The 25,712-nt window shown below is 35.8% G+C and overlaps 1 protein-coding gene across 1 annotated transcript in view; it reads right to left on the reverse strand.

Moving 5' to 3' along the window:
* The window catches only part of LOC106103938 (Kv channel-interacting protein 1), a 36,827-nt gene that overhangs the window by 4,096 nt on the left and 7,019 nt on the right, over window positions 1-25,712 (reverse strand). Inside the window, exons 2-4 of the mRNA XM_013283855.1 lie at window positions 13,338-13,718; window positions 4,717-4,786; window positions 4,293-4,363 (exon numbers count right to left, since the gene is read on the reverse strand). Coding sequence (XP_013139309.1) covers window positions 4,293-4,363; window positions 4,717-4,786; window positions 13,338-13,493 — 297 coding nt within the window. The 5' untranslated portion in view covers window positions 13,494-13,718. The remainder of the gene's footprint in view (window positions 1-4,292; window positions 4,364-4,716; window positions 4,787-13,337; window positions 13,719-25,712) is intronic.

The raw sequence follows: 25,712 nt of genomic DNA on the forward strand, positions 1-25,712 counted from the left end.
TTCGATAGTTTAGTCAAATGAAGACGAATCAAATAACACCACACTAGACAAAATCGGTTCCGTCGTTTAAAATATTCTGAGGCAATCGGGTAAAAAAGATTTTTTCCTGCTTATCTTTTTCGAAACAAAACATGAAAGAAAGGAAATTGTAAGTTTTCCCTAAGCAAACGAAAATGTAAAAATTAATGACGTAATTCAAGAAGCCATTGTGTTGAACTTTTTAAGTATCAATAAAGGCACAGGATGAAAGTTGCAAGTTGTTCCTGTCAGGAATTTGGCAAACTTTTTAACGACTTCTTTCGACTTTAGAATTAGCTGAATAATTTCCCATTTTTTAATAACTACATGAAATGAGTTACATCTCTTTCACTCACTCTGTTTACGACAGAGATAGTAATAGAGTTCACATTTGAAATTAATTGTAAGGTCACGTTAGTGTACCAGTTGGAATTTAAGCAACCAAACGTCTAGTCAATCCAGTGGGGGTAATTTAACTGTCAAGTGGCTTGGACGGTTGCCAGATTCGGAAGGATTCCAGCCCACGTTGCAAAGTAACAATCGATTAGCGATATCGCTAGTTATCTGTTAAAACGTACCAGAATAAATACGTAACTAGTATTTTGAATACTGACTAGACTTAGGGCCTGTCCCACCAAATTGTAAAATGTCTAATAAATGATAAATGTCTGGTGTCCAACGTGTAAAATATGTGATTTTGTTCCCTTATCTGACAGTGACGTCATTTTTAAGCTATCTGATCGTCTATCAGTCAGTGGTGGAACAGGCCCTAATTGTGATATATTTTTTTTTTATAATATAAGGTGGCATACGAGCAAGCGGCCACCTGAATCCATCGAAATGGAAAGCAACCGCTGCCCATAAACATCCGCAATTGCAGATGCGTTGCCTACCCTTCATTGACGGAGGTGGAGACGTACATAAATTCATTTCCTATTCTTATGCGTCTCGTCCACCGTCAAGTCCACTTTTCCTTTCCATTCTTTCCTCTTAAAAAAGGGTGGAAAGGGAAAGGGACTAAAATTAGGCATCTGACACCACACTCATCGGACGAAACGCAGAATTGCTTCCACTTCACGTCTGTCTTCTGTGTGATCGTGGTATTTCATCGAGCGAGCCGGCCCATTCGTGCGAAGATGTTAAAGCGGGCTCTACCACTGTCATTACTTATAACATATCGATAGGCTATATTGTTGATTAAATATTACTTTGTCTGCGGATCTAGAAAACTATTTGAATATTAAAAGCGTTCAGTATATTACTGATAAACAGTTAAAATTTCTATTACTAAATAAAATTTTAACTATCTACCAAATCCGTAAAAAACATGCTCAGGAACATAACTATCATAGATATTGTAGAAACAATTCAATTAAAGTGATCTAATTAACAATGTTGGCAGCAATCGGCAGATTTCAATTTCGATATGGCAACATTGGCGAGCAAATTGTCGCCCGTTCGGATACTTGTAGAAATGGTAGAGTTGTGTTCTTGCAATAATTGAGACGTATTCATTAAAACATTTTAAAAAATTAGCTCCGTAAAAAACTAATTAAACATCTTTTATAGTTAAACAGTTTTCATACTTTCTACACTCTTAAAGTACATTCTTAAAGCCTTTTTTTTCTAGTGGATAAAAAAAATAAAATTATTTACACAGTGTAAGTGAGTGTGTGTGTGTGTGTTTTATGTTTAATTGAATACCTATCTATACTATTATAAAGAGGAATGATTTGTATTTTTGTTTGTATATTATGCTACGGCGTTAGTACATGTGCAATGTTTTAATTTTGCGTGGGCGAAGTCGCGAGCAACAGCTAGTCTTTTATATTCTTGAAACTCATGTTGAAGTTTGTCTTTTTATTTGCATTATTGTAGCTGATTTCTCCATAATTGACTCTATACGAGTATATCTCTATCGCACATGCAAAAATATTAATTATTAGAAAAAAATTCCCTCATCTTAATCCGTCCCTGCTTGGATGCTTGCCAACTAAAAACTTTCTCCCGACGAATCAAACAAATTAACTCTTAAAGTATCACAATGTTCAAAGCTTTTTCAAAGAAACAACTTATTCTGAATAATATTGTGTTGACAATGAACAAACGTACTCAAAGAAATCTTGTTCCTTAATAATATTATAAATGCGAAAGTTTAGATGGTTGTTTGTTAGAGTTTGTAGCCTAAACAGCTGAAAGGATCTCGATGAAATTTGGCATAGATGTAGAGGATAGTCTGGAACACATAGGCTACTTTTTTTTTATTCCACGCGAACGAAGACGCGGGCGAAAGCTAGTGTTTAAATATTACTTCATTCTATAGTTTTAGTTTTTTTTTAACAGAATTTTTTTAGATGAATCCTTAACTGAATAATCAATACAGTCGATTTTTATGGTAAACTAATTACACTAAAACTTCAATAAGGTATTCTCTTAGTAACTATTTTGAGTGAGGCTTGAAGCATGTTACACGAAAAAAGCAATTAAAAACAAGAATAGTGTGTTTAATTATGTAAAATACTTTTTCGCGTACAGATTCATCCGCGTGAAATTATAAAAACTTTATTTTATTATTTACATTTGTCATATTATCAATAGCAAATGTCAAAATGACATGACACGACAAACCTCGACAGTCTTGCATTCTTATATGTTGGCAACAACTTATGGTCTCTTTCCCACATTAGGGTTTTTATCCAAAACATTTACCCGCTAAGTTTAATGGCGTGGAAATATATAGCCTAAAGCATGACTTAAGTGTAGGGCATTTTCTTAAAAAAAAGAATTATTTAAAAATATGGTGTAATTGCTGACATCTTAGGCAACAAAGAAGTGTGTGTTTACGCTTTATTATAAGAGTATAGATTATTACCGTTACATAAAAGCTAATATTGCACAGGTTATACCAAAATTCGAATTTCGAACTATAAATAATTTAGTATGCACGTTTAAAGTTTCTATAACAAGTCCATAGTTACTGTAGTTTAACGCAAAGTTTGTTAATGTTTTTGTTTTGATCGCAGTGTGGCTTGTTTTCGTGTTCAGCGTAGCTTCCCTAAACAAATAACAAGCACGAATATATTAACTACTAACTTTCGCCCGCGACTCCCTCCGCGTGGAAATAAAAAAAAATAAAAGTGAGTAGCCTGAATCCGCCAAAATGGCGAAGCGACCGCTACCCATAGACATCCGCAGTTGCAGATGCGTTCCCTAGCCTCATTCGACGGAGGAGAAGACGCATATAAAGAGAATATTTCCCCTTCCTATGCATCTCCTCCACCGTCAAATCCACTTCCCCTTCCCATCCTCTCCTTATAAGAAAAAGGTGGTAAAGTGGAAGGGACTTAAATTAGGCCTCCGGCACCACAGTCATCAGACGAAACACGGAATTGCTTCCATTTCACGCCTTTGTTCTGTGTGGTCGTGGTATTACACCGGGCGAGCCGGCACTGCAGTGCGAAGATGTTAAAGCGGGCTCTACCTAAGACGTTAAACTATCCTCTACATCTGTACTAAACATCGAAATCCGTTCAGCTGTTAAGGCTACAAACTCAAACAAACATCCGTCTAAACTTTCGTATTTATAATATTAGTGTGATTATTGTTTTGAATTCGTCATAATGTACGTAAAATAAGCGGTGTTCCACCTTAAACCTTTTTGCGCTACAAAATAAATTTAACAGATAAGCTTTCTCCTTTTCCCTCAACTTCTTTAAAAATATAACTAAAAACTTCGGTACTAACAGATAAAACTGGCAACATTTTTACGTAAAAGTTCGTGGGAAATTTCATTTATTTTTCTTAAAACTCGAAAACATCAGATAGCCAGTAGCAACAGCTGTTTATTTTTAAATATCTTTAAAAGGTTTTATTAAAGTTATATCGTTTCTAAAATCAGTTGAAGTTTATAATTTCTTTCTGATCAAGATACGGCACGTTTTATATTTATGAAGAGTTGAAAGATTGATTATTTTTAATGAGCAAGAAAATATTAACCTCGCATAAAAAAAGAAAGATTGTCTTTCTATTTTTTTATTTAATTCGCGAGATATTTTTAATTTTAAATGTTGGCTAGCTTGCACAATGACATTCGCGCGTTCGGATATTTGTCATAGCATCGAATGAGCGCATAATGTCATCATCTAAATGTTGCCAGGGTTGGACATCATGCGTTCAATAATGGATTTTATTTATACTACAAGTAGTATATATTGCCGCTTCATTATATTAATATATATATAGATTAACAAATAGTATATTGTGGTAATACTCACTCTAAAGCTGATTGCCCCGCTGCAGTTAACATCGAACGCTTTGAAGACATAATGCGCGTATAGTGCTGAATCTAAAAAAAAATATATTCAGTTGGAGTCTCAATGAGTCTTTTCATAAACAATTCAGATATTTTGCTAAAAAAATATATGCAGATAAAGGCAAGTAAATCGCATCTAAGAGTGGCGCACCTTTGTTTAAAATATCGCACAACTGTTGTCGATTTTCGATTGTTTTGCAGCCTTCAACTGTTTAGTTGCAACTAAAAACGAGTAATGTGACCTCCATATAAGTTCATAGGAATCAAAGCAAGACTAAACAGTTGTGCGATAGTTCAGTTTCAGGTGTACGCATGCTATTATAACTTTCTTTCTTATTATTGGTATATTTTTTTAATAATATTGTGTATCATAAAACAATACTTACTTCCATGTGGAAAGAATTTGGCATAAATATCTTTGAATGACTCTTCGTGAACCACGCCCTCTGGACACTCCTGAAACAAAAGAAGTCTTATTTAAAAAAACATACGTCTACTAAAATATAACTGTTTTCGCTAACGACTTCACAAAACCAGTAAAGGTTGTTTTAAAACTGTTGTCACCCTAAAAAAAATATCGTTGTCTGTGGTAGTTTATACTAGGGTTGTAACGGAGGCCATTTTAACGGAAGCGGATGCGGATGCAGCGGCGTAGGTTTTCACCTCTGCGGAAGCGGAGGTTAACGGAAGAGCAAGCGGAGGTTAATAATAAAACATTAATTGCGATTTATTAAAGAATTATAAACTAAAACTACGTTAATTCAAAATACAGATTGGTACATACAAGATACAGTTTATTATGCAAATATAATGTATAACAATTATAGTTAGTTGACCTAGCACGCCCGTGCGGGCATAAACGATACCTAATAAAAAATAACTGAAGCGGATGCGGAGTCAATATTTCTTGCGGAAGTTCCGCACTTGCGGATGCGGAAGCGGAGTTCCGTCACAACCCTAGTTTATACTATTAAAAGTTGGCGTTTTCGGTGCGATTGTAGACAATAACGCTAAAATATCTCCCAACTAACGAACGATTTTTTTTACACCGCTTCTAAAGTTTTGATTAAGAAACAAATGTTTTAGAGATAGAGCTTTTAATTTTTTATAAAATCACTAAATTGTAATAAATGAGACTGTCTGTGTGCAATTTCAAAAAGAAAAAAAACGAAAATCGCATTTAAAAACATTTTGTCTGTCTGTTCGCAAACCGAGTTTATTCCAGGTAATATCTGGCAGCGAACGAACGCAATTGCAGATGCGTTTCTTTATTTATGTCAAGACTACAATGTGATATTTTAAAAAAGTAGCCAATGTTTCATACAAACTATATTAACAAGAACATACTAAAATCCAAATAAAATAGTAATGGTCATAAACAGAATACAATGCGCATTTCCAAAACAACGCAGCAACGCCACGCCAGGTCGCGTGCGGCGAGTGTCGGGCGTCGGGGAAGCGGCCTTGTAGTCCAGGGTTGCCAGTGTCAACGTCAAAATTTGCATGGATTATAGATAATCTGGCATTCATTAACATTTACTGCGGTAAATATCTATAGTTTAATTATTATTAAAATAGTTAAATACTTTGTTAATTAACATAGGTAGAATTCTGATGGATAAGATACGAAACGAGTATATTAGAGGAAGTTTGAAAGTAGCCCTAGTGGTAGAGAAATTAAGGAGTAAAAGTTAGCATGGGGGCATGTTATGAGAAGGGATGAATCGCATGTAACAAGAAGGACGTTAGATGTGTGTGGAGGTACACGTGTGGAGGTACACCGGTAGATGTAGACTTAGAAAGAAATGGATAGATTGCGTGAAAGGCGACATGATCAAGAAGGGAGTTACTGGGATGATGGACGATAGTTTTTTGGAGGACGAAAACACGGTGTGTCGACCCTACGGGAGTATAGTAAGAAAGAGGATAGTAAAATTAACATGTAAATTATTTTCCAATTAGGCAACCCTGTTTAAAATTGAAAATAGGCCGAAATGGCGCGAAGACTTTATAGCTATAATTCGAATTGAGGTTAACTCAAATTAGTTTTTGATGTCCGATAAAAGATTACATGACAAATTTACGATTCGCATTCGAATTTTAATTGCGAATAGTTATTTATTTTGGATATTTATGTTTGTTGAACATGAAATGCGCATTAAAAAGTTTTTATATAATTACAACATTTTTATTCTTTGTGTCAAAAAAGGTGTAAAAAAACGTTCATCATTTTTTTATCTCGATAAGAAAAAAGGCGATCGATGCTTACAATTGTACGAGTTAGTAAGAAACGGTGGTCATTTCTAATTGGTAGTTCAATTCCCATTTAACATTAAAAAAAAAGCTATTATCTACATTGTTCTTTATTCTTTTAAGTGAGAAGAAATTCTTCACAGCCATTTTAAAACGTCGCCATTATTTCGCTTTCTGTCCGTAGAACTCTAAGATGTTATAAAAGTGACAATTAAGTTCTTGCATTTTGAGGCCAAGTTGTAGCATGAAATAATGACATCTGTAAAATAGGAAAAAAAGTCCATTAAACTTTTCATTTCGTAATTCCAGACAGTCGAGAGAGATGCGATGTCAATATTTATTTCATAACACGAAGAGTTTATAATAAATGTTTGTTACGAGTTAAGTCGACTCAAAATAAACATCATGGCACGTTACATTAAGCTGAACGCAAATAAACCTTGCATAACGCATTTATTTTAAAGATGGCCGACATACAGCTGTCAGTTTGACATGTAGCGCGCGCTCCGAGTTATTTTGGCGGGAACGGTCGTCGACTCGTTCACCTACTGACCTTTTCATTGTGGATTATTACACTGTACCATTTTCACACCTTCATTTAATACGGGCCGGTGTTAAAAGCATTATTTTTGTTTATATAGTTTTACGGCTCAAACAAGTCAAGTCATTATTTTTTAAAACAACAATAAAAAACATAACTAACATCCAACTAGTATCAATATCATATTTGCCCAGATTTTAGAATAATGTTTTTAAATTCTTAGCCTTCTGTTGTACTAAGCCAAGCTTCCAATAAATAATTTGTGTATAACAAGACATCAGTGCATGGTACAAAAAACATAACCTCAAAAAAATCTTCACATATTCGCGCCATCTTACAGTTTTAATGGTCGTAAATCGCGCCATTCTCTCGACATTCATAAAAACGTCGTCGCTCGGAATCTCGCTTAGACATTCACAAAGGTATGTTCTATACATCTACAATACTAGGTGTTCCCACAGGGAAATACAACGCGCTTTGAAATGGAAAATGAAGGTAAATTCTTGGCAAGTGCTTGGATGGAAATATTACAGATTAAGGCCCTGTCCCACAAAATTGTAAATTGTCTGATAACAATCTAACGTGTAAATGTGATGGAAATATCGGGTTTTGTTCCTTTATCTGGCAGTGACGTCATTTTTATGCTATCTGAGCATCTATCAGCCAGTGTTGGGAAAGGCCCTGTAAATATTGGATCATATATTTTTGAACTATTCATCGACTATCTATATTTCTTTACTTTACTGGTATTATAAAGAGGAAACTTTTGTATTTTTACATGTTTTCGATTTACGTAAAAACTACTGGGCCGATTTTAAAAATCCTTTCACCATTAGAAAGGTAATATATCTGTGAGTAAAATAGGCTGTATTTTATACTATTGTTGACACGTAGACGAAGTCGCGAGCAACAGATGCTATATAACCTAGTTGGATCATAGATACATGCAATAATGTAACTCAAAAAGTGAATCTTTTTGCTTCAATTTAGATATTTATAGGTTATGTTATATTTTACTTGCGAAAAACATTGCATCAGTGAAGGTCTATACGGAAAAAGATTAGCGAGTATGATAAGACCGTTTTGTTTAGACGGGCTATAAGACGTGATTTTTGTCACTATTTTACCTATCAACAACACCGATAGCCGCTTTTAAATGGAAACGAAGCTGTAATTTCGAATTTCAGTTATATAAGTGTTTTGATATTATAACAGCAAAAAATCAATGTCTTAATTAGAACGCCGTAAGTACATCACTTGTACCACGCCCGATCGCACCTCTAGGCATGTAACAAGTGTTGGCTAACACTTCAACATTCTATGAAGCTGATTTTATCCACTTCTCAATTTTACCAGGTGAATAAAATTGGTTTTAAACAGATAAAAATGTTACTGTATTCTGAGAGCTAGCAAAAAACGTCTAGCGTTAAAAACGAGATGTTTTGCGTGAAATTGCATTGAATTTAAAAATTCTGTTGAGTGTTTCATTTTACGAAATAAATGAAAGTAAAATTAAAATGTGCAAATAATGGTACGTTAGAAAAACAAATGAAACGCATTATTTTGAACAAAAATACAATTACAGTTGCTCGCAACTTCTCCCGCGTCAAATTAAAATATAGCCTATGTCACTCACAGAAAAAATAATCGTAGCGGTGAGGGAATTTTTAAAATCGGCCCAATAGTTTTTGAGTCAGAGAGAGTCTGCGTTTTAACAGTGGTAGAGCCCGCTTTAACATCTTCGCACGAATTGGCCTGCTCGCCCGGTGTAATACCACGACCACACAGTAAACAGGCGTGGAAGCAATTCCGCGTTTCGTCTGATGAGTGTGATGCCGGAGGCCTAATAATAGTTCCTTTTCTTTCCACCCTTTTCTAAAGAGGAATGGATGGAAAGGAAAAGTGGATTTGACGGTAGACGAGACGCATGTGAAGGGGAAATGTCCTCTTGATGTGCGTCTCCTCCTCCGTCAATTAAGAGTAGGCAATGCTGCAATTGCGGATGTTTATGGGCAGCGCTCGCTTTTCATTTTGGTGGATTCAGGTGGCCGCTTGCTCGTTTGATACCTTATATTGTAAAAAAATAAAATAAAAAAAGAATATTTCAATACATACAAAAATACGTATCTTTTATTATAATAAAAGTATAGATTACATATGAATAACATACTATAGACAACCGAAACCTACAGTATTTCTTATTTAATTCTTACAGAAGTGAACTTTCATGACCATAGTTAGTGTTAAAAAAATGTACAATCGCGTAAATCCGCGGTGTTTAATTTACAATGCCTTTTTCCTTGCAACAAGACCTTATTTCGAACACACATTTAAAAGTGAATTATTGGCTACTGTACCGCGTCATTTCAATTCGTCTAACATAGCTTCCAAATTGGAACATCGCCATATTCCTTAACTGTACAAAAACATTTTATTATCTCTATTAAGTCATCATTACCAGCTCACCATACGTCCCCACCGAGGGGCTCGGAGCCTACCCTAAGTTAGAGTGACTAGGGCATAGTCAACCACGCTGCACTGCGGGTTGACTTCACACATATCTTTGAATTTTTTCGCCGATATGTGCAGGCATCACGATGTTTTCCATCACCGTAAGATCGGGTAAATTATGTATATGTGAAAAATCGAAAATCCCATTGGTACGGCGGGATTCGAACCCAATACCTGCAAAGTACAAGTCAATTGGTTAAACCACTGAGCCACCGACGCTCTATTAAGTACAAGACCAAAATTAATTCTAGTTTTTTTTTCAGTAATTATAAAAAGAATATAGCCAGTAAAAGAACGAAAATAATCTTAAAAACAAAAGAGCTAACATAACTTCAAATTTGAGTGTACACAAAATAAGTACAGCTAAAATGTTTATAACGCGCTTGTGTGCCAATAACAAGATTACTGCTTAATTGGTTAAGATTTAAAAGATGTAAGGTTTCCGAACGTCATAGGATAACAGCCGTTTTGAGGTTCTGTAGTTTAGTACTAGCATTTTCATAGCCTTATCTATACTAAAATTATAAAGAGGGAAGATTTGTAATTTTTTAAATATCTTGCACAATTAAACAGCTATCAGTGAGTAGTATAGGCATTTTTTTCAGCTAGTATTTTTTTTTTATAATAAAGGGGGGCAAACGAGCGGCGAGAACACCGAAGTGGTCAGCGACGCCCATGGACATCCGCAACACCGGAGGAACTACAGATGCGTTGCCGGCCTTTGAGGAAATGATAGGCTCGCTTCTTGAAGGACCCTAAGTCGTATTGGTTTGGAAATACAGAAAGTTCCGCGAAAACCGCACGGTTGTGGAATGCCAGCCATCGAGATGGTGAGGATGGTATCTTGCGGTCTGTCAATAGTATTACATCAATAGACATTTTTGTAAAAAGATTTAAGGGGTGATAATTTTTTATATCCTAAAGTGGCAAACGAGCAAGCAGCCACCTGAATTCGCCGAAACGGCGAAGCGACTGCCTATGTCTATAGGATGTCTATCCGCAATTGTAGATGCGTTGCCTACCCTTAATCGACGGAAGAGGAGACAGCACATAAACAGGACATTTCCCCTTCCTATACATCTACTCCGCTGTCAAATCCACTTTTCCTTCCCATCCTTTCCACTTAAAAAAAGGGTTGAAAGTAAAAGTTATTAAAATAGGGCCTTCGTCATCACGTCTTTCCATATTTCCGCTACGAATCGAAATCTCTCCTTTCTTTATTTCTTTGCTCATGTACTTATATTTAATTAATCTTTATTACAGTTAATTTCTTAATGCGTATATAAAACGTTGGTACAGTTTGTGCCGACTGCGCCGCACACTTCTCAACACTTGTTACGCTAGGCCTCGTGGAACCCTAGCGAACAGCGTTTGGTACAAGCTGTAAGCAGCAAGCGAGTCATTAATGACAATTATAATAAACGAGTTGTCGCCCGAAAACTTTGTAAGCGGAAATTTGGACCACCCGGAACGACATTTTGACAGCGTAGAATAAAAAAGTGGCCTATAATATGCCTATCTCTGTCAAATACCCTGAATGAAAGTCCCGTCGAAATCGCAAAGCGCGTTTGTTTCGGAGATTACCCGAAACAAACGCGGTTTGCGGACAGAGAGACAAAAATTTAAATGCGATTTTCGATATCAGCAATACAAATAAATCATCTTCCCGAAATCTGGAATTTTTCTTTCGATATTACACTCCACTTTTATAATATGTACAGAAAATGGGTTGTCAATGTAGGGTAAGATTTCTACAATACCCTCTTCATATCTATCATAACTAGGGGGATGACAAGTGTTATGTGAGAGTAATTTGAAGACCAGTGGCACCACTATGCAAGCTAATAGTCAGTACCTTCTATCAGTCATCTGTCTTCAATCTGATATAAGAAGTGTTAAGAAGAAAGTTAGTACCGCGCTGTAGAATTGCCGCAACACTAGTTTATTGGCATAAACGTCACATCTCTAAGTGACAGCTGTCAATGTCTTTAGAAGAATTGACTTGTGGGACCGCTAGTTCAGTTTTTAAGTTAATATCGCTAGTTAAAATTATATTAATTGTTTAAAAGTAGGTACTTATAATTTCAACTCAATTTAAAAAAAACCTCGAGAAAACTTATTTTTAACGAACTAAAGTGTTTTGAAGCATTTTTCACTACTACACACTATAACAATAACCTGGGTTCTACCTTCATCGTCCTCTACCAACAGCACCAATTCTAACCTTTTGTGATCTTGTTAAATGAAAATATAAACTCGCTTATCGCTTACAGATTGTACCACACTCATCAATTCTGAGTGGCACTCGTCGTCAGTGCCAGCTCCGATGTCAAACGGCCGTTTACGTCGCTACACAAACACGCCATCTACGTATTACAGACATAAATGACAATCTTCACTAGGTTAACAAGATATCCAAAATTTTTAGACCATTTCATGGTTCATGGACAACTTTCTGCGACTTTAAATGCAGTTTTCTGTTTAATTACAGCGCGTTTTACTAAACTATCTAGGTAGAATCGTGGTTTATTTCTGACTAGCTGTGGCCTGCGACTTTGTCCACGCAATATTAAGATAAAAAAATAGCATATAAAACGCCCGTCTATGTTACCCTTCAGTGAATGTCGGTCGAAATCGGCTCAGCCGTTTGAGTACCCGGGACAATCGCGGCTTGCAGTCAGACAGACTAAAAAAAAATTAAATGCGATTCTCGTTATCAGCAACGCAAATATCTTCCCGAAATCTAGATTTGTTCTTTTGTTATCACAGACACTCCAATTTAAATATATGTGTTACATAAAAAAAACTATCGCACAACTGTTAAGTCGCGTTTTGTTTTCTATAATATTAGCATATATGGAGGTGCGCACACTACTCGATTTTTAGTTGAGCAACTAAACAGTTGAATTGACAGCAAAACAAACGCACAACGATTGTGCGATAGTTTAGTCTAAGGTGTGTACCCGCTCTTAAAACACTACCTAGTATCTATACTTATTATAACAAAGCGTAAACACACACTTCTTTGTTGCCTAAGATGTCACCAATTACAGCATATTTTTGAATAATTCTTTTTTTAATAAATAGCCCTACACTTACGTCACGCTTTAGGCTATATATTTTTACGCCATTAAACTTAGGGCGTAAATATTTTGGATAAAAACCTAAAAAAGAAAGAAAAGAGACCATAAGTTGCTGCCAACATCAAGGAAGCAAGGTTGCCATGGGTTGTCACCATGTCATGTCATTTTGACATTTGTAATTGATAATTTGACACATGTAATAAAATAAAATTTTCGTAATTTTATACGGATGAAGACGCAAGGGAACAGCTAGTATCGTATAAGACACAAGTCTTGTTAGAAATATGTTTATATTTCACTTTAATGATGGGACTAAAAGAAATTTCCCTTTTAAATAACTTCAAGGTGAGTACACTATCTGTGAAATTACTAAGCCAACGTCAACGCCAAGGCAACAGGAAATGCAGCAAAACTAGGTCTCTAACGCCGGCGAGGCCTCAAATATTCATGCATTCTAGCATTTCACAGAATGTTACCTAGGCATTACAAATGAGTTTATTTTTAACACGAATTTAAAATATTCGATTTCATCTGTAGGTCTGGCTGAATGGTACGAACTTTTGCCTTATTTAAAAATAAACTTTTGACATAACAGATTAAAAATAAAATAGCAACTTACCGTTTTAAACCCTCTATACATGACTCTGATTTCTTGTTTCGAGAATTTTGTCTGTCTGCATAATTCCTCCAATGCAACTGGTATAGGTTTCGGGGTTCTGCTGGGTTCTAATTCGTAAGCGTGTTCCTCAACCGGGGATTCCGGTGGAGTTGCCATCGTCACTGAATATTTTTACCACAACACTAATAATCACAACATAATATAACACTATTTCTAATCCGCCATTAATCACACTGGCGTTTATTTTTTATTTTTAATCTATGATAATATTTGGCGCGCTAACTTTTTAATTTGACAGCTCGAGGTCATCGATGGCGGGAGATTACTCCATTTAAATTACGAGTTAGTGTTTCTTGGAAGGTAAAAGGCAGGAATTCGAATCTGAAACAAGAGATGCAAATGTATAATTCAATGTTCAAGTATTTAATTAACTATAAAAAATAGACTTCAAGTGCTTGGTCTGGATTATATTTTTTATTTCATAAAGCCTGCACACATTGAGTTATATAGAACTGAATGTACAATAATTACGAGTGTACGCAAAACTGAACAGAATACAGTTTAACTGACAATTATAATGTTACCTGCGAAAAAAATTACAAAACCGTCGTAAAACCTGTCATGATGTATGGATCTGAATCTTGGGCAGTAAAAGGGACAGATGAAAGGAGAATACATGTGGCGGAAATGCGAATGTTAAGATGTGTGGTAACACGATTGGATAAGATACGAAATGAGTATATTAGAGGAAGTTTGAGAGTAGCCCCAGTGGTTGAGAAAATAAGGAGTAAAAGGTTAGAGTGATATGGGCATGTTATGAGAAGGGATAAATCGCATGTAACAAGACGGACGTTAGTTATGAATATGAAGGGGGTACACCGGTAGAGGTAGACGTAGAAAAAGATGGATGGATTGCGTGAAAGGTGACATGATCAAGAAGGGAGTGACTGAGATGACGGATGATAGAGTGCTTTGGAGGACGAAAATCCGGTGCGCCGACCCTACGGGAGTAGGATAACGCAAGAGACATGATGATGACCTGCGTGCATTCATTACACTCCGACTGTTCAATCGTTCTATTCAGTCAAAACTGAAGGTTTTAGTGGGCCTCATACAGTCTTAATAAACAAATTTAATTGATTCCCAAAAAATTATTGTATAAAATTGTTTTCAAAATAGGATAATATTTTCACACATCGAATCGTACACATGATAGACCTCTGTAAACTAATTCAATTGAAGCGTCAAATAGCGCGGGATTTGGCCGGCGGCCATCTTGCTTTGCGCAGGTTTGGCGCCAAACGGTAACGCCCGGTGATAATTTTGGCATTTGACACATCGTTAAAAACTTTACACCGCGTATGAACAACAATCACTTTTATTAGATGGGTGGTTTACATATTAACAACACGAAATTAAATTTATAAATCTGTCTCTGGCGACTTCGTCCGCGTGGAATAAAAAAATATGGCCTATGTTACTCAGTGATAGTATAACTTTTATGACGAAAGAATTTTTTTAATCTGCCCAGTAGTTTTTGAGTTATTCCGATACATACAGAAATACAATTTTTTTCTCATTATATTATAAGTATAGCTAACACACTTCGCCCTTTTAAAAGTAAAGATTATAAAATTCCATTTAATGCAACGCTGACGTACAGTTACGGAAATTTCCGGTGAACAATTGAATTGATCAATTGCCTTGTTTTCATCATCACCAGCTAACTATAAGTTAGTTAGTTAAAATATGTCTATGACCATAGATATCTTTTTAACTTTCATTCAAGATGCGATTGAGGAATAAATTAGAACAATATTATAATTTTTGCTTATCCAAGCTTTTTATAAGACGTACTTGACATTTCATCCCCATCAAGATAATAACGAGACCTCTTCACTTAACCTTACTTTAAACCTGCTTATTTTTCATAGTTAACATATAAAATAATATAGAACATATTTTTAACTTCGACTTCGGGCATGCAATATTAAAATAAAAAAGTAGCTTATAATATGTCCGGTCGAAATCGGTCCAAACGCGACTTGCAGATACAGACAAAAAAAATTAAATGCGATTTTCGTTATCAGCAAGGCATCATCTTTCCGAAATCTGGATTTTTTCTTCTAATATTCAAAACAGACACTCCAATTTTATTATATGTATAGATATCTCCAAATATAACAAATATTGAAAATGCTTCCCCAAATCTGACCTAGATTTCGTCTACATATTCCATGTAAATGTTGGATCATTTCTATGCAAAACTAACAGACAGAACTGCGCTCTGACGCCCCGTTTTATTGGCCAGTGTATTGTTCTCTAGTCACATAGCATACATTTGGCCAGCCAATATTGATGAATGGTAATTTTTATTAACACACTAGCTGTTCCCGTGCGACTTCATCCGCATAAAACTATAAATAATTCATTTTATTGTTTACATTTGTCAAATTATCAATAGCAAATGTCAAACTGACATGACATGACAAACCTTGGTAATTTTATTTTCTTGATGTTGGCAGCAACTTATGGTCTCTTTCCCATATTAGGGTTTTTATCCAAAATATTTACCGCCTAAGTTTAATGGCGTGAAAATAGCCTAAAGCGTGACGTAATTGTAGGGCTTTTTATTAAATAAGGAATTATTCAAAAATATGGTGTAATTGCTGACATCTTAGGCAACAAAGAAGTGTATGTTTACGCTTTATTATAATAATATACAGGTATAGATTAAGAGTAATAACTGGCATAAAATAGTAATAACTCTTGTAAGTAAAAGTTATTTTGTGAATGTGTTTCGAAAGTTTCTTATTATTTATAACTAGCTTTTGCCCGCAGGTCCGTCCGTGAGTAATTAAAAAAAACTAAACTGAAAGTAAGCTTATGTGTTCTTCCAAAAATCTATTCATCCATTTAGGCTACAAACTCTAAGAAACATCCATCCCAACTTTCTCATCTTACTAATATTATAAATGCGAATGTTTGGACGGAGGGATGGATGTTTGTTAGAGTTCGTAGGCTAAACGGCTGAACGGATCTCCATGAAATTTGATATGGATAGTCTGGAAAAACACATAGTCTATTCACTTTTTTTTAATTCTAGGCGGACGGAATCGCGGGCGAAAGCTAGTTTATAATATTAGTATGATTAGAATTATCTCAAAATCTGTTTCATGTTTGCGTGGTTTAATTTACAAGCTATTTCAAGTGGATGCCGTCTAATATGGATTTATTACATTTTACGCACGTGTAGGTCAACCGGAAGATTATAAAAAAAACAACTTCCGCGCAACGTGACGCAGAAAATACTTTTTTACCAAACCCCTTAGAGATGTACCTGATAATGAAATATCGATATTCCAAAATTAAATTTAAAATCAAAACATACAGATTCAATTGACATTTTAAATTTTACCGACACTGGTATAGTTTAAATGGAATTTTCGTCGATTCAGATTGTTATTTTGATAAAATTGGCAATATCGTCATTTCTCTCACTAAAACAAAATAATAACGTCGCATTTAAAAAGTTGTCGACCGATCTAGGATATGACATTTTGCAATGCGACTTCTCGATTACTGAAATCTGTGGCAAGAATTATCCTAAATAGTCCGCGTGGGATTAAAAAAAAATTAATAGTCTATGTGTTTTCCAGACTATCATCTACATCTATACCAAATCTCGAAATCGGTTCAGTCGTTTAGGCTACAAACTTTATTAGAGAGAGCAACTATTAATTGCAAAGCGTCATTAGGGGCGGCGAAAGTGTTCCATTTGGAGATCCCGCGGCTCCTTATTATGGCAGTTGGAGGCCAACGTGGGGTTTTAGTCGGCGCAAATCCGACATAACTACCCTTGTCCCTGCAAGGGTGGTATGCGTTAGGCATTTCCCCACGTTAATTAAAAAAAAAGGCTACAAACTCTAACAAACATCCATCTAACCATATAAACTTTCGCATTTATTATATGACTAGCTTTCGCCCGCGACTCCGTCCACGTGGGATTAAAAAAACAAAAGTGAGTAGCTTATGTGTTCTTCCAGACTATCATCTACATCTATACCAAATCATCGAAATCGGTTCAGTCGTTTAGGCTACAAACTCTAACAAACATCCATCCATCTAAACTTTTGTATTTATAATATAGGTAAGAAAGTAAGATTAACAATTATCGTCATATTTTTTGCATCAGCACAACACTAGTTAGTGCTAATTACCAGCGATGTATAACGATCGATACTTATCAAGATACAATCCGATGTGACGTGAGGTCACGTTAGCGTCGATAAAACATACGTTTTGCACAACACTATAAGGTACGCCCAGATACAATACTATACTCTATCTATATCTATACTATTATAATAAAGCGTAAACACACACTTCTTTGTTGCCTAAGATGTCAGCAATTACAGCATATTTTTGAATAATTCTATTTTTTAATGTGAGCCCTACATTTACGTCGCGCTTTAGGCTATATATTTTCACGCCATTAAACTTAGGGGGTAAATATTTTGGATAAAAACCCTAATGTGGGAAAGAGACCATAAGTTGCTGCCAACATCAAGGAATCATGTCATGTCATTATGACATTTGTAATTGATAATTTGAAACATGTAAACGATAAAATAAAGTTTTTATAATTACCTGCGGAGGAAGTCGCACGGGAACAGCTACTACGTATTCTCAAAGTACAATTTAACAGTGTAAGAACGCGCGCACACCTTTGATTGTGGTCAGTGCAAAATACAACCTCTTTGGCCGACAAGTGTGAATACAGCCAAAGAGGTTGCATACTGGCCACTGAGACGTTGCATAGTTTAACTATTAAAGAAAAGATGATAAAAACAAAAGAAGGAAAAGACGTTTACAAGGTCAAGATGTGATCGCGATATCATCATCAACTTGCCCTTATCCCTTACGGAGGGTCGGCACAGTATGTGCTGCTTCATACATCTCTATCAGCAGTCATATCTGAATCCACTCCTTTCTTAAGCATATCCTCTTTCACGCAATCCATCCATACTTTCTTCGGTCTTCTACCTTTGTAGCCACATTCATTTTTAACACTTTCTGGTTTATGTCCCCATCGTCTCGTCGCATAACATGTCCATACCACGCTAACCTTTTGCTTCTCAATGGCGCTACTTTCAAACTTCCTCTAATATACACATTCTTAACTTTATCCATTCATGTCACACCACACATCCATCTTAACATACGCATCTCAGCCACACGCAACCTTTGCAATCCGCAACTTTGGTGGCCCAACATTCAGCATGTTAACATATGACCGCGACATAATATTGTTAATTAATTGTAAATATGTAGATAATTTTAAAGATGTTTTAGTTGGAAGAAAAGTTTTGTATTTGGCTTTCGTAACCAGTTAAACAGATGACTATCGCACAACTGTCTAGTTGCGTTTTGATTCCTATGAGGTTATATGGAGCGCACACTACTCGATGTCCCTTATGCAACTAAACAGTTAAATTAGCAGCGAAACAATCGACAATCCCGCTCTTAGAGTACGTGTTTGCGATGTCCTTTACGTGAATACTGTCCACTGTCTGTTTTTGACAACTCTTCCCACCATTTATAAAGTAAACAGACAGACCATCACGGACTATAATTGTACTTATCTAAATCCGTTCAAGCGGTTACGCTACACACTGTAACAAACAAACATCCATCCATCTAAACTTTCGCATTTATAATATCTTACAAATATTTGTTTATCTTGTTTGTTAGCGTTTGTAGCCTAAGCGGCTGAACGGATCTCCATGAAATTTGGCACAGGTTTAGAGCATAGTCTGGAAGAACACATAGGCTACTTTTTATCCTTGGAATAGTTACGGTTCCCGTGGGATTCATTAATATAGTTTTTTAATGTTTACTCGGTCATTCTGCAACGGTTCAACATATCTTATTGAAATTTGGCACAGATATAAAACAAAGTCTGGAGTACACATGGGATAAGCTTCATCCCCGAGAAATGTCCGGTTCCCGAGGGATACGTGGCTTTTTGTAATTTATATTTTTTTTATGTTTTCTAATACCACGCGGTCGAAGTCGCGGGCAACAGCTTGTTTATAATATTAGTATGAAGTATGAATATGAATTGTCATGTCATATACTGTGTGTAATTTTTAGGTTAATAACGGGCGCACACCTTTGAATAAAATATCGCAGAAATGTTGTGCGATTGTCGATTGTTTCGCAGCCTACAACTGTTTAGTTGCACAACTAAAAATCGAGTAGTGTACCTCCATACAAGCTAATAGGAATTAAAGCGAGACTCAACAGTACTGCAATAGTTTAATCAAAGGTGAAACGCGCTTCGTAATCGTACATTGTTAGCTAAGTATGCAATAAAATCAATACTTCGTTAAATTATTCAAAGACGACCGTCGATGGACACCGCTTGCTACTTCCCAGTGAAGTTCTTAAAGAATTTTTAAACCACAATTAACTGGCAATTTAATCGTATGTTATTACAATGTTATTAGTGGCATAATTTGTCCCTTTCCTTACCTCTTTCTTGAGAGGAAAGGATGGAAAGGAAGAGTGGATTTGACGGTGGAGGAGACGCATAGGAAGGCGATGTCCTCTTTATGTACGTCTCCTTTGTCAATCAAGGGTGGGCAACGCATCTGCAATTGCGGATGTTTATGGACAGCGGTCATTTTTCATTTCGGTGTGTTCAGGTGGCCGCTTGCTCGTTTGCCACCTTATATTATATAAAAAAAATGTGTTTAAGGGTAGTTTTTCAAAGTAACTAGTTAGGTAACACGTTTACTACGGCAAGTGAAATAAAAATTCTTCATCTGGTGCGGGCGGGCCAAAATGCACCCCCAATGATATTTCCGCTAACGTGGCAGGTCTTTATAGACCCGCCAGAACGATAGATTAAATTGGTATAACTCTGTGGAAACATAAAGTTTACATTTTATGTCATGTATGCCCCTTCCTATGCATCTCCTCCACCGTCAAATCCACTTCCCCTTCCCATCCTCTCCTTATAAGAAAAGGGTGGTAAAGAGAAAGGGATTTAAATTAGGCCTCCAGCACCACACTCATCAGACGAAATACGGAATTGCTTCCATTTCACGCCTGGTCGTGGTACTGCTGGGGCCGAGCCGGCCCATTAGTGCGAAGATGTTAAAGCGGTCACTACCACTGTTAAGTACCTAAGTACCGCGTCAGGCCGATATCGGCCTGTTACGCAATGAGCGTGTTAAAATTCAGAAAAAAAGGTCTAAATATAAAGATGAATAAACCAGAATCTTAAATAATAACAGGAAATCAAGGTATTTTGCGTTAAAATAATATTTCTAACACCTCCCTGTTGCTACATTCGTTCTATTATCGTAATTTATTATCTTAAACCGTAGTAAATCAAGATGGCATGCGTAATGTGCACTAACTCAAGACAAATAAACATTTCCCGCGCAAACTAACCTCAAAAGACGACGTACGTAATACGTACGTTGATATCGCGAATACAATAATTGTTTAGTCTGTGAACGTATTGTTTTGACGGCCTAGTAGCGTCATTGGATTTTTTAATCTATTTTTATCCAATAGAGACTTTTGTGTCAATTAAAAATAGGCGGGAGAAATATTTCTACAGAAATAAACAAAAGCAAGTAGCTTCTATAATAGTAAATAGTGTTAAAAAGTTAATGATGCACAAAAAATTGCAAAAATCCGACACTATCATTGAAGTAGCAGTTTCCGAACGACACTCGCGCAATATTTCGCCGTCACTTTGACAGATGGTCCCCGCGCGCTCGTAACTCTTTTGGCGCCAAAACGACGAGCGCAAACATGCCGTCAAATTGTTTGTGAACAGTTTTAGGTCAGTTTTTTATATATTTAACTATTGCAAAATAAATTACATCTAATCTATTTGATATTAAAAAAGCGAAAGTTTTAATGGATGGATGTTTGTTAGAGTTTGTAGCCTAAATGCCTGAATATATCTCGATGAAATTTGTCATAGACAAAAAGTATAGTCTGGAAGAACATATAGGCTACTCACTTTTTTTTATTCCTACGCGGACGGAGTTGCAGGCACCAGCTAGTATTAACCTAGGTGTAACTAAATCAACACTAACTGATTTGTAGCCATTAATTTGTTTTTTTATTTAGACTAGTAATCATTGAATGTGGGTTGATTTTATGCATTCTCGCCCGCCCCCTTAATTTACGAAGACGGAATTGTAAAACAAAGTTTTACGCCCCACTTCAACGCTGCAACCTCAGTTGTTAATCTATTTTACGGACAGATAAAATACACTGTCTATGGTATGCGGTAGTTTGATACGTATTTTATCTGTGGTTGCATTGTGGATTTTTGACTAGATTTTATGATCTTTGAGATAAGTCCGTAGTTTCTGCCTATCTAGGACTGGTAACTTTGTTTTTGAAAAATGGCTAAATATTTCCTTAAAAATACAATTTGCCCAGTAAGTGGAAAATTAATTTAGCATTCAACATGACAACACTCAAACGCTCTCACAGTTTCACCTGTATAAAGCTTTTAAAAGCGGCTCTCGGCTTGCGGCCATTTTGCTTTCAAAAAGCGCGCGGCCGCGTGTCCTCCATTTTGTGTAATTGAATTAAAAAATTGAAAAATAAACCGACGCAATTTTGTTATGAAATTACTTTCATGTTTTTGTTACTTTATAGCGGTTTTAATACTTTATTTTAGCAATTAAAATAAGGGTATAAACTAACAGGATTAGTAACCTTTATTCCTGTCTACCACTTCTAAGTTACAAGCGTGAATGTTTGGAAATATTACTTGCATTATATTGCATCTTTTATCATAGACAATCTGCACATTTTAAAACTGAAAATATTAACAGTAAGTTTACTATAAGAGCGTGCGCCCACATGAAACTGAACTATCGCACAATGTTTAGTCTCGCTGTGATTCCTATAAGCTTATATGGAGGTGCGCACTCTACTCGGTATGTAGTCGTGCAACTAAACAGTTGAATGGGCTGCGAAACAATCGACAATCGCACAAACACATCAGGGCGGGTTTTTTTTTTTAAGTTTTTTAAACTAGCGCTTGACCACGATTTCACCGACTGAGAGTGAAGATTTGGTCGAAAAATGGTACGCGCTACCCTAATAAATACGCATTCACTCTTTTCTTGAAGGCCCCCACGTCATATCTGGATGGAAAAACCGACGCTGGCAACTTATTCCAAACCTTCGCAGTACGCACGAGGAACGATGACTCAAACTTCTTTGTTAGAACTCGCGGAATATCAACTGCAAGAGGATGGGTTCCGGCCGTATGTCTGAATGTCCGATGGTAGAATGGGGATGGCGGAATTATATCGTGGAGTTGGATTGGCTGCTTGTGAAACTGGTCACTAATAAGTGGTGACCACAACGAGTCTCGAACGACAAAGAAGAAGACCTAGCCATCGATTAAATAACTTAAAAGATGATGATGTCCTCCGTGACGTATAAACAAATCAAAATGACCGCCATTTATTAAACCTGACGCTTCTTAGTCAACATAATTTAGGTGAACATTTGAAATGAGGTAACGTGAGCAATATCATAAACTATATCCCGCGTGCCATAGACAACTTTTGTCTTTGCGTATTCTTTATGGATTTGACATTATTCAAAGATTATTACGTGACCTACAAACATTCATTTGTCTAGCGAAAAAAATACTCGATGAAGCGTTAATTCGAGATCTTGTTGCTTTCCCGCCAAAACTCCGTGTCCCAAGAAATCAGAATAAAGTACCTTACGAAATAGATTTAAGATGGGTATTCATCGGTAGCGGCTCCCATTCTGCTTCATAAAGACAAAGTAAACAATATTTTTGTCAGTTATGTAACCTAAGCTACAAAAATACTAATTTGACATCTAATCGAAAGTACATATTTCTAGTATAATTTTGTTTTCTAACTGTCAACACTGAAGTTTAGTCCAAGAAAAGTCCATCAGACGCCGTTTTCGCGCCACAATTTTGTGCTTGAACTCTGGAAAAAATTAGAAGTTTAGCGCACACTTTTGACTAAACTATTCTAAAACTGTTTAGTCGTTTAGATTCCTATATTATAATTATTAAAAAAAACAAAAGTGAACCTATGTGTTCTTCCAGACTATCCTCTACATCTGTACCAAATTTTATCGAAATCCGTTCAGCCGTTTAGGCTACAAACTCTAACAAACATCCATCCGTCTAAACTTTCGCATTTATAATATTAGTAAGAAGTAAGAATTACGCACACTACTCGATTTTACAATCGACAATCGTACAACAGTTGTGCTGATGATTTATAGTTCTTTCGGTAGTGTAGATTAAAATAGCTTTGTATTCGAAGTTTCTCGAATGTTCCAGTAATAGAGTCAACTTAAGTCTTAAGAAGTTTAACTCGCACTTGATTCGCCAATCTCGACTCTATTACAAGCAATTAAATTCGTACAACGAACGTTGAATTCTATTCAAACAATTTGCATACCAACTTCTGTATCCACTGAATTTTATTGCTATGTAAATGTAGAAGTTAAATGATTTTGTACTTTATCACAATGGCCATTTGCTTCATTTTTAAAGCCATATAAAAACGTACTCGAAAACATAACCTATGTCAGTCGAGTAAAAAACAATTGGAAGTGTCTAAGCTATTTTTTATATAAACGAGTATTTTTTTTAGGCTATTTTAAGCTATAAGGAGAAAAACGACGGAAACCCCGAGGTGATCTACGAGTACAACATCCATGGACATATATATTTAAAAAGACGTAATAGACTTTCATACTAATATCATAAATGCGAAAGTTTAGATAGATGGATGGATGGATGAATGTTTGTTAGAGTTTGTAGCCTTAACGGCTGAACGGATTTTGATGAAATTTGGTATAGATATAGAGGGTAAAATGGAAGAACACATAGTATACTCACTTTTGTTTTTTTTTAACCACGCGGACAGTGTCGCGGGCGAAAGTTAGTCTTACTACTATTATGAATGCGAAACTTTAGAAGGATGTTTGTTATAGTTTGTAGCCTAAAGGGCTGAATGTATCTTTATAAAATTTGGCATAGTCTGAAAGAACACTTAGCATACTCACTTTTTAATTTCACGCGAACGAAGTCGCGGTTGAAAGCGAGATATTTAATAAAACAATCAATTTCTAACATCAATGTAATAATTACGAAGAACGTATCTAAATGGTAAACTTGAAATAACAGCGTATTTAAATTTTATTGCATCGACTACTGGTCTTTTGCGCACCAAATGACTGTTAATGTCATTTTTATTCTTCGCGGTCACAGTTTTATATATAAATGACCACAGATAACGCATATCATTAGCATTTATTTGAAAGCGAGAAAAACATTACAGAAGTATTATAATACTAGCTGTGCTCGCGATTTTCTCCGTGTAAAAAAGATAATAAAAAGAAACAGTTTGCTACTACACAGATAAATTACAGTTTTAATGGTAAAAGAATTTTTCCAAATCGGCTCAGTAGTTTTTACACGAATCAAATAAATACAAAACTACAAATCTTTCCTCTGTATAGCATTTCTAAACACAGTACTTTCAAGTTTTAAATAATTCAGTACGAAACCTTTACCTAACCTTTAAAGAGAGGTTGGGAAGAGGAAGTGGATTTGATTTGGTGGAGGAGATGCATAGGAAGGGGAAATATCCTCTTTATGTGCGTCTCCTTCTCCGTCGGATAAGGGTAGGCAACGCATCTGCAATTGCGGATGTCTATGGGCAGCGGTCGCTTCGCCATTTTGGCGATTTCAGGTGGCAGCTTGCTCGTTTGCCACATTATGTTATAAAAAAAAATGCATTTTGTTTAATTACATTGTTTTTTTGTTATTTCTAATTGTATTGTAGTGTTGATAAGGATTAAATGTTATAAATATATTTCTTTTATTTTAAAATGTGCCATTCTTAGAGTAATACCAAAATCAAAAAGCTATCGCTTTCGACTCCTAAAACAAAAACAATGTGCAATTCTATAAAAAACACTAACATATATGTTCTCGTAGTTATTGAATCTGTGCCAAAGCTTGTCATAACACACACTCGAAATGTTAAATTAGACCAATAGTCAATACACCTTCGAATAAAGAATAAAATCCATAGGGAAGTTGTAACATTTAACAAAATAAAATTATTTTAAAAAACCAATAGTTAAAAGTTAGAATAACAGCGTAAGCTTTGACTAAACTATCGCACGACTGTTTAGTCTCTTATTGATTCCTATGAGCTTATATGGAGGTGCGTATTCTCGATATTTAGTTGTGCAACTAAACAGTTGAAGGCTGCAAAATAATCGAAAATCGTACAACAGTTGTGCGATAGGTCATCT

The sequence above is a fragment of the Papilio polytes genome, unplaced genomic scaffold (assembly GCF_000836215.1).
Source record: "Papilio polytes unplaced genomic scaffold, Ppol_1.0 DF823693.1, whole genome shotgun sequence".
Taxonomy (NCBI): domain Eukaryota; kingdom Metazoa; phylum Arthropoda; class Insecta; order Lepidoptera; family Papilionidae; genus Papilio; species Papilio polytes.